At 58.2% G+C, this 9,681-nt stretch overlaps 1 protein-coding gene across 4 annotated transcripts in view; it reads left to right on the top strand.

The window, feature by feature from the left end:
- Window positions 1–3,446: 3,446 nt before the first annotated feature.
- The window catches only part of ATP2A3 (ATPase sarcoplasmic/endoplasmic reticulum Ca2+ transporting 3), a 33,085-nt gene continuing 26,850 nt past the window's right edge, over window positions 3,447–9,681 (top strand). Inside the window, exon 1 of one of the 4 annotated variants that reach the window (XM_027130720.1) lies at window positions 3,447–3,735. In XM_027130720.1, the coding sequence (XP_026986521.1) occupies window positions 3,612–3,735 (124 nt within the window). In that variant the 5' untranslated portion in view covers window positions 3,447–3,611. Of the gene's footprint in view, window positions 3,820–9,681 lie in introns of all 4 variants that reach the window. The other 3 variants (XM_027130719.1, XM_027130723.1, XM_027130722.1) reach the window with 3 other exon arrangements.

Below are 9,681 nucleotides of genomic sequence, written 5' to 3'. Positions count from 1 at the left end.
TCAGCAGAGGAGGAACAGGACACTTGGCCTGGGAGTTCCAGCTGAAGCTCTGCCTTGGCCTCCCTGGCTCCATGTCCCTGTTTGAGTCCCATCCTCTCCCTGGACCTCAGTTTCCCCTTGTGTGCAATGGGGAGATAGGCCTTGATCTATGGGGCCTCATTCAAAGTCAGTCAGAAGCGTGCAGGAAGAGCATGAATACACAGTGTTGGGGTAGCCAAGGAACTGAGTTTCTTGGGGAGACATTTTAGGGGGAGGAGCTGGGAGAGCACTTGAGGCCAGGGGAACAGCCTGGACAAAGGGCTGAAGCTAGAATGTGCAAGGCCCGTTTGGAGAATTTTGAGCAGACCGGTTTGCTTGGATATGAGTAGGAGCCGACTGGTAAAGAAAGGGCTGTGAATGCTGGGTTGAAGGGTCTGGACTTTATCCTGCCGGTAATGGGGAGCTAAGGAAGGGTCTTGAGCAGAGGGATGAAGTAATGAAATCACCAGCTCAGGCAGGCAATCTTGATATACAGAGGTAAGTCTGGAGGCAGGGAGGCCAGGGAGGAGGCTGTTGGAGAGCTTGAGAGAGAAGGTGGGGCCTGAGCGGGGGCAGTGACGATAGGCGATAAGGTAGGGCAGGGAGAGGGGAGCTGCAAGAGGAACCCTCTTCCGCCTCCACGTGGATTCCTCCAGGCCCCTCCCACTCCACTTGGACCCACACACCCTCCCACCTCAACCCGCTCCTCCCCCACCTCAGGGCTGAACCCCTCACCCACCAGAAACACGGGAGTCAGCTGTCACTCCTCACTTGCTCTCACCCCTGAACCTAATCCGCAACCAGCTCCCTCTGCCTTGGTCTACACCTCCTCATTTGTTACCACTGTGGGGTCCTTTCAGCGTCTCCTCTCCCCTTGGATGCCGTCCCCCACCAGCTTCCAGGGGGAAACTATTCTAGAAAGCAAATGTGACCTCACATCTTCATTGCTTAAAAGGCCAGGCCATTAAATGTTCGATCAGGGCTCTCAGCGTCCTAGCCCTGCCTCTCCGGTCTACCCTCCTGATCCCGTGCTCATGCTCCTTCTGGTGCAGCCATGTTGAGGGGCTGAGGCACCGTCTCTGGCACACGGCTGAGGTTTCCCACCTTCAACTTAGGTTGTTTTTTCTGCCTGTGACACCCTCTTCTTCATGTGTCCAAATCCTTCTGGCAAATACCTACCTTTCCTCCATGCTCCGCTCTGCCCCCCCCCAGGTGAGGTTGGCAGGCACACCTCCTGCCAAAGAGGTGGTAAGTTCTGCCATCATCTGTCCTGTGGGGGATTTAGAAAGAGCTGGTACTGGGTGCCAGGCCTAGAGCTCTCAGTACCTGGCAGCTGGGAGGTGGGGATGATAGACCAGCCCTTTGGACAGCGTACCTGTGACCATGTCCCCCTGGCTACCAGCTGTATGTCTAGGTGCAGATAGAGGGCATAATGGGGGGGGGGGCACACAGCAACTGGGCAAGTAGTTGGAGTGTGAAATGACTGTGGAAGCTTGGAGTGATGCCCAGAAGCTGTCATGGGGGCAACCAAGCAGGTGGGCATGCTGACAGGTGTGTGAACCTGCCAGGTGGGGGCCATAGTTGCTGGCAGCTGCTGGCCCTGCTTGTGGTGGTTTGGAAGCAGGGTGGGGTGCGGTGGGTGGGCTGGAGAGAGGGAAGATAGGCCAGGCTGCCAGGGCAAGCAGGCAGGCCTTCTGGCTCTGCCTTCGAGCAAATGCCAACTGACAGCTGAGGGTGGGGTGGAGTGGAGAGGCTTAGTGTTAAGGTCCCTGGGGCTGACAAACGGGAGTCAGGAGTCGTACCCGAGGATGTGTAAGTGGGGGATGGGGAGGGATTTCCAGTTGCTTTGTGACTAGGGCTTCATGTCTCTGGGAGAGAGGTCTCTAGTGGAAAGCTGTAGGGTTCTGTCCCCGCCTAGCCCTAGCTAACATTCTTCCTGGCAACTTAGAGATGCAGGTAGGGCTGTCTTTGTGCCCTACAGTGGTGGGGGAAGAAAGGGAGAGGGTGGAAACACAGGGAATATTGGACTTGAGATCTAAAATGTCAGGCTGCATGAAGCCACAGACAGAAAACCAGCATTCCCCTACCTCAACGGCAGTAGGCTGAGCCCCAGCTGATGCCCCTGGAGTCAGTCTGGGTGACCTGTCAAAAGCAGCAAAGCACTGGACCGTTCCGCCAGCTAGTCCTCACTCAATCTCTCTATATTCAAGGAGTAATGGCAAAGGGGAGAGAGAGGAGCAGGACCATGGCCCCATCCTGGGAGGAAGAGATCAGGAACTGGGGGGACACTGGGTAGGGGTCAGCGGGGGGGGGGGCCAGGCTGGAAGCTGGGGCTTGTGTGTGTGCAGTTGCAGTCTCCCGGAAGGCTTTCTGTTTGCAGAGGCACTATAGGGTTTGGGGTTTGAACAGCCAGCTGAGTGGGCTCAGTCCTGGAATCTCTGACCTTGTGCCACCAAGGTGGATCCCAGAGGTCTGGGCAGCAGAGGCCACCAGTGGAGGTATGATGGTGGGTGGGGTGAGACTGGCTGGGTCTGTCAAGCTGGAGGGGCGCAAGCAGATGGCTCTTTTTTGCTCTTCCCTTTGGCGCGGTGAGTGGTTTCTGCCTTCCCCCAGTTTGCTTCCCTGACCTGCAGCCCTCCTCCTGGTACCCCTGGACAGACTGGATCTCAGGGAGCACCGGAGTAGGGGTTCCTCTTCCCTCCCCTGCCCTGCACCAGGGTCACTCTCCCTGGGGGCCTGGTCAGAGGCCTCCCCCCCACACCCTCAGACTTCTCCAGGGAACCCTCATCCCACCTGGCAGTTACATTTCCTGCTGGGGTGAAGGTGTGAGTCTAAGGCAGCAAGACTGGTTTCCTTTCTTATCTACCGGGTCATTGTTAGAGGTTCTGATTGTGTGAGGAATAACCGCTCATCGCTGGACTTCAGCAAAACAATAAAGCAAGCATAAACAGCAGAAGAAGAAAACATCAGGTAATCTCCAGAGAAGTCTTGCTTATTCACAGGCTTTTGGGTTCCCTCTAGACCCAGGGTCATACTTTGCAGAATTCGAGTAGGGGGTAGGAAGCCCCCCTATGGACATCCCCGTTTTGCAACCTCCCAGGACCCAAGAGGGCTCAAAAGAAGGCATCTCAGAGACACGTGCTCAGCAGCCCTCCCCAGTTCTCTGACCTGCCTCCCCCTTCCAGCTCTGTGGACGGTGGTCGAGGCCCTTCCGGACCACGCTCCCTCGGCTCCCGCAAGCTCAGCGCGTTCCGCGTGGGCGGCCTCAGTTCCCGCTTCTGCAGAATGGGCGGGCAGCTAAGCCTCCGCGCCTCGGGGTCCTGCGGGGGCGGGGCGGAGGGCTCCGAGGGCGGCCGGAAGGGGTGTGAGTGCGGGGGCGGGCCCCAGGCCGCCCCGCCCCTGGGAGGGAGCCCTGGGCGCAGCATTCTGGCGCGGGCCGCGGCCGCTACCGCCACTGCCGTCGGGGAAGGTCCCAGCGCGGTCCTGGCCTCGCACGGCGCCCGTCGGGGCCCGAGCCCCCCGCGCCCCGCGCAGTAGCCCTGCAGAGAGGCGGCCCCGACTGTGCCGACGGCGCAGACTGCCGTGGGGGCGGCATGGAGGAGGCGGAGGCGCACCTGCTCCCGGCCGCCGACGTGCTGCGCCGCTTCTCGGTGACTGCCGAGGGCGGCCTGAGCCCGGAGCAGGTGACCGGCGCGCGGGAGCGCTACGGCCCTAACGGTGAGAGCGCAGGCCACGCGGGGGCAGCCGGGGCCGCGTGCGCCGCGGTCTCCGTATCGCCCCCGGCACCGCGGCTGCGGAGAGGTCCACTCCCCTCCCAGCCATCGGCCCCCGCGGGCGGGCGGGCGGGCAGGAAGCGAGGGCTCAGGAAACCTCTGCAGATGCCCTTGGGGCTCCCGGCGGGGCTGCGCGGTACCTTCGCAGGGGAAGTAGGGGTGCGGGTTCCGGGTTCGGAGACCGGACGCCTGGCTCCCCTGCCCCGCTCTCCTCCCTCCGGGCCCAGGGACGCGTGCGGCCCTTCCGGGCTAACCACCTCCACCCGCGTCCCAGTCCACTCCTGCAGGCCCTCGCCCACCCCCATCGGCGCTCAGCGCTGCATCCCCGCGCCGCCGCAGTCCGCCGGAGTCGTGCAGGTGCACACACCGGGGTCGGCCGGCGAGGGACCAGCCGGGGACTCTGAGGCTCAGCCTCCTAGCTGACCCCGAGGGTCTCCCCCGAGGGCTCAGTAAAACGCCCAGAAGGTGCAGCTTGTCAGCTGGCAGGCTTGGTGACCCCACCCCCAGGTCTTCCTCTTTCTGCAACCCCAGGCGGATGTGGCTGGCGGAGTCGGTGGGGGCTTTGAACTGCTGAGGCGGGAGACCCACCTCCTTGGGGGTGGCAGGTTCAAGGCCTCACTCAGGGAGTTGCCTGGGGAGGCCTTTCCTTCCTGGGTGACCTGGAGCCACGCCCGCCCATCTCTGGGCAAGGAGGGAGCCTTCATGCTGTTGCTGTTTGGGAGGGAAAGGTATCGTTCTTCCTCATGTTCAAAGGAGTGTGGGATTCTCCACCTGCCAAGAAGCACGGCAAGTGCCAGCTGTGCAGATACGACCCAGGGATGGTAGAAGGTGTAGAGGCCCCTCCCCAGGTCGCTTGCAGGCAGGACTTGCCACCCCTTTGGTCCACCCCAGGGCACGGGGCAGAGTGTTAGGGGTCCAGAGAGAAGTGTCGCCTCCATCCCCAGAGTGCAGCCTGGACCCACGCCCTTTCAGAACTTGGGGCCTCACCCTTTCAGGGTTCCCCGCCAGCCAGAAGGAAGGTTCTCTGGCCTGTGTGTCTCACTGCTCAGGGCTGGCTTGAAAATTACGAAGAGCTGTCAGAAAGGGAGCTTTGGGTTTTGTATTGGTTTATGACAACCACCTCTTATATAAATATTATCTTTCTGGAGCAGAAATCCTTTTTCGAAAAAATTAGTTGCTATATTTAGTTGAGCTGTGGGCGGAACTAGGGAGATAAATATTATTTAATATCCCCTACTAGTGACTTGGCAGGGAGGGTGTCCTCGCTGCAGGAGCGCAGGGCATCAGGGCTGGTCCCCCAGCCCATGGGTGGGGCTGGGGGTCGGGGCAGCAGGTCTGGGGTTCCACCGCCTCCTCTGTGCCGCTGTGGCCTCCAGCTTAGGAGTCCTGATTCCCAAGGGAAGCTGGAGATCCAGCCCTTGGTTCTGCCTCCAGAATCACACAGATGTTGCCCTGCGTTACTCTAGCCAACACCCTTCTCCTTTCTGGCCCCCACGTCTTCATGAGGAGGGGAAGCTGGCTGGGAAGGAGGGAGCCTCTAGTTCCCCCCATGTTGTTTTGTCTAGGTGAGAGGATTTGGGGGTGCCCTGGCGGCTGAGCATCTGTGTGGGGTGATGAATAAGGATGTTGGTGCAGTGTGTAGGTACAGAGAGGTGGATGTGCATTTTGGGGAGGGTGGTAGGAAAAGTTAGGGGGCTATTCCTGGGCTCCTCTGGTTCCTCTGTGCTTCGATGGTAGTAAAAATGAAAGCTCATGTTCGCTGACTACCTATTGATACTACGTGCCAGGCATTGGTCTTATAGCACTTTTCATCTCTTGTCTCATTCCTTCCTCAAAACAACTCTATGAAAACAACTGTTGTCATCCCCATTTTACAGAGGCGGTAACTGAGGCACCAGGAGGTTAGACAGCTTACCCAAGGTCACACAGTAAGTGGTAGAGCTGGTACTGGGTGCCTGCCCCTCTCTGGGCCTCAGTTCCCCTGTCTGTTCAAGGGTGTCATCGGTTCTGCAGACTCTGGGACCCTGGTGTTGGGGCCTGTGCTAGGAGCTGGGGTCAGCTAGACAGGAGCTAGTACAGCCTTGCCCCCGGCCCCCGCGGGGACCCCAAGGGTTTTTTCCTCGGGAAGCATTCCAGAGCTCTGGAAGTCATCAGGTGAGGAGAAGGGAGCCGGCTTCCCCTTCCTGGCTCATGCTCCTGCAGCAGAGCCCCGGCCTGAGGAGGAGGCGTGGGTGTCCCGCGGTCTCTACCCACGCAGCCTCTGGGGTGAGGCTGACAGGGTTTTGAGCCCTAGCTCTGCCCTTTCATAGCTGTGCAATCCTGGATAAACTGCTTTGCCTCTCGGTGCCTCTATTTGCTCATCATAAGTGAGGCTACGATAGGACCCATGCCAGACATTTGTGAGTGTTTGCATATACCAAGCCATCCCTTCTTGTGGCAGAAGGAGCTGGGCCTGGCTCTGGGCCAGAAATAGGGTGGAGGGGGCGGGAACTGCAGGTGGAGGGAACACCCCAGGGACTAGTGTCCTCCCCCACCCCAGGAGTCTATGCACCTGCAAGGTCGTTAGGCTGGAAACCACAAGGAAGTCATTTGCTTAAGTCTTGAAGTTCACAATTTCTGCCAGCACAGGAAGAGGGGAAGCAGGGGCCGGGGATCCTCCCTCCCTGCTCCTCAGAGCTGGGGGAGGGGCCTCAGTCAGTGAGTGTACTGGGAGTCGCACCTCCCTCCCCCGCATCTGTCCCAACCCCAGCAAGTAGCCATGTCCTCTGAGGCCCCAACAGGGCAGAAAGTGGGAGGCTCCTGGCCTCTTGTGAGCCGCCTTTCTCTGCAGACCCCAGCAGTGCCCAGGACTCAGCTTTCTGGGAGGGGCCTTTCTACATCCCTTCAACTTATTTTTTTGAATAAAAATGTGCACACAGTACCACATTCAAAATGTACAAAAGGTATATAGTAAATTCTCCCCAGCCCTGTCCCCAGTCACCCATTCCCAGCCACCCCAGTGTCTCCTTCCCAGGATACTCTGTGCACACACACTTCTGGGTCTGTGATCAATGATCTTTTTTACATGAAAGGAAGTGGATTTTGAGGGCTGTTTTGCCCCTGATTTCCACGTGACCGAGTCACTCTTGCAGGTGGTTCCACGTGGAGCATCCTTGGGCTTCCTAGTGGCCACTCAGAGTTTCATCATGTGGCTGTTCCAGCACTTCTTCACCCGAGCTTTTGATGGGCTCTGGGGTTGTTCAAAGCCTGTGTTATCACACACACGTTATAAGGCACATCCTTGTCCCCATGTCATTTCACACACTGTGACTATCTCCAAAGGATAAATTCCTAGAGGGGGAATTGCTGGGTCAAAGGGTGTGTGTATTTTAAATTTTGACCGCTGTTGCTAAATTGTTCTCCATAAAGTTGCACCAGTTGACCTGCCCATTTCCCTACCACCTCACCAGCACAGTGTGTTATTGGACGCCAATCTCATAGAAGAGTGGCCTCTCATAGTCTTACTTTGCATTTCTCTGTTTGCCAGTCATGTTGGGCATTTTTTCATATATGCAGGAGCCATCTGATCTCCTCATGTCCGTGGATGGGCTGCCTATCACCCCTGCTGGACGTGAGCCTAGGCAGGAGGCAGGACTGGGTTGGGGGTGTCCCCCCAAATGGGCGGGGCAACACCTAAGCCACCCCCACCCCAGAGCCCACTGATGTGGGAGTCAGGCGAGGTCCCAGGAAGTCTCTGTGGGGGAGGGGCAGTGTCTCTGTTTAGGGGAGCTGGGGGAGGGGCTGTGACAGGGGCTGGAGCCTGCCTTCCTGGGCCTCAGCCTGCCCATCTGTACAGTGGGTACCAGAGCTCCAGGGGTGCCAGGTGGGAGGGATAGTCTGGATTTAGATTCCTGCCGGTGGGGTCTCTGCTGTGACCTTATCTCCTGCCCTCAGCCCAGGTACCCGCTTCCTTGGCCCCAGTGTTGTCAGTAGGGCAGAGACAGGCCCCTGAGATCCCCCAAGGGCCTTGCAGATGTGAACTGACTCGGATCTGAGGCGGGTATTTCAGGCTTCACCCCCATTCTCACACCCTTGTTGGGCAGCCTTAGTACCCCCTCTCAGGAACAGCACCAGCCCCGCCCCTGCAGAACCCCAAGCCCTTGCACCAGGAGCTCCCTGAGGCGGGGCTGGGTCTGCCCACAGCTCCGAGGACGCCCAGCAAACACTTCGCCTCTGGGCCTGGTCAGCCAGTAAGGCTGCACCAGGGCAGAGGTTATCCACTCCAGGTGGGGCCTGGAGACCGTGGCAGGCCAGGTGGGCGGGGTGGCGTCTGCCAACCAAGGTCTCTCCCTGACTTTGTGAGTGAGGATTTAATTGCTCTGTAAATTTGCCTTTGAGGAAGACCTTGGTGAGCACTTGCCTCTCCCAACTGGAACCAACACTTAGAAGCTGAAATACCAGTTTCCATTGTTGTGAGAAGGAAGGAGTCAAGGGGGGATTAGGGGAGCAGGTGGTGTGTGGAGCCTGGGGGCAGCCCTGGCCCCGCACCCCCCTTCTCCTGGGCTCTGGGCTGTGAGCCCAGGGTCCAGGGCTGAACCATGGGGCAACCGAATAAACAATTCAGTGAGGCTCTGTGTGGAACCAGGGATGACTCAGCCCCTGCCTGCCCTGGGGGTGCTCCGAGGCGGGAAGCAGAAGGCAACATTGATGACCCTTGAGAGCAAAGCTTTTCTGGGAAGCCTTCCTGGAGATTCAGATGAGGAAATGGGGAGGTACCCTGCACAGAAAAAATGGCGAAACAAAATCTTGGAGGGGGGAAAGCTTTAGCAAAACCAGGGGACGTGGTAGCAATCCTGAGGCATCTCACTTGGCTGACAGAGGGAGGGACGGATGTCTAAGCTATGAGAGTGATTCTGGAAGGGTGGGTTGGGGCAAATCCAGGAAGACCTTGAAGGCCCTGTTAAGGTTGGTCTTTATCCTGTAGGTCCAGGAGAGTCACTGAAGGTCTGTGAGCGGGGCAGGGTCATTCATTCATTCACAGAGTTTTATTGAGCACCTACTGTGTGCCAGGCGCTGTCCCAGGTGCTAGGGACACTGGAGCTTCCATCCTCTTAACTGTTGTTATGGCTGATGTTTACTGAGCATTCACCATATGCTATGCATTAGTCTAAGTTCTTCATACATATTACATCATTTCATCTTCACAGCAACCTTATGAGGTAGTTACTATTATTATCCCCATTTTCCAGATGCAGAAACTGAAGCACAGCCAGGGTTAGAGTGACTTGCCTGTGGCCGCAGAACTACCAAGATATAGGATTTGAACCCCAGCCCTCTGGACCAGGCTCTCTGCTCTAAGCTGCAGAGTTTCTCTAATCACATCCCAGGCCCTTCCAGGCCAGCTCCACATCGGGCATCTGTGGACATGGGCTGGTTCAGTCTGGCAACAGTGACCCAGAGCAGGGTTCGGCCAGGAGAAGCCACCATGTGAGAGGTCCAGACAAGAATAGTGGGGGCTCATATGCCCCCAGGCTGGCCCAGCTGGGGTCTGGGAGGGGCAGCACCTCCTGTTACTGACTTGGCCCGTGCAGCCTGGCAGATGGCACCAAGAGGTGGGCAGGGCCAGGGCATTCTCCTCACTTAACAAATGGGGCATCTGGTGCTGCTGAGGGCCCAATGCCATCATTTCAAGGGGAACTGGCTCAGCCCCACCAAATGCAACCTGGAGGTGGCAAGGGGGAACCAGCATCTTCCAGGGATGCCTAGGAAGGGGAGGAGGTGCTCTCCTAGCCCCTGGATCCCACACCGTGGCCCTGGAACTAATTCATGTGAGGGGAGAACTGGGTTGTTCAGAGTCTTGGCAGGATTGCAGTTTGAAGCATATCAGGCCTGAGCAGATACGGTCTAGTAA

Source organism: Aethalodelphis obliquidens, unplaced genomic scaffold (assembly GCF_003676395.1).
Source record: "Aethalodelphis obliquidens isolate GAN/ISIS:26980383/991018 unplaced genomic scaffold, ASM367639v1 scaffold38, whole genome shotgun sequence".
Classification (NCBI taxonomy): Eukaryota; Metazoa; Chordata; class Mammalia; order Artiodactyla; family Delphinidae; genus Aethalodelphis; species Aethalodelphis obliquidens.
This window is presented reverse-complemented; position numbering and strand designations above follow the sequence as displayed.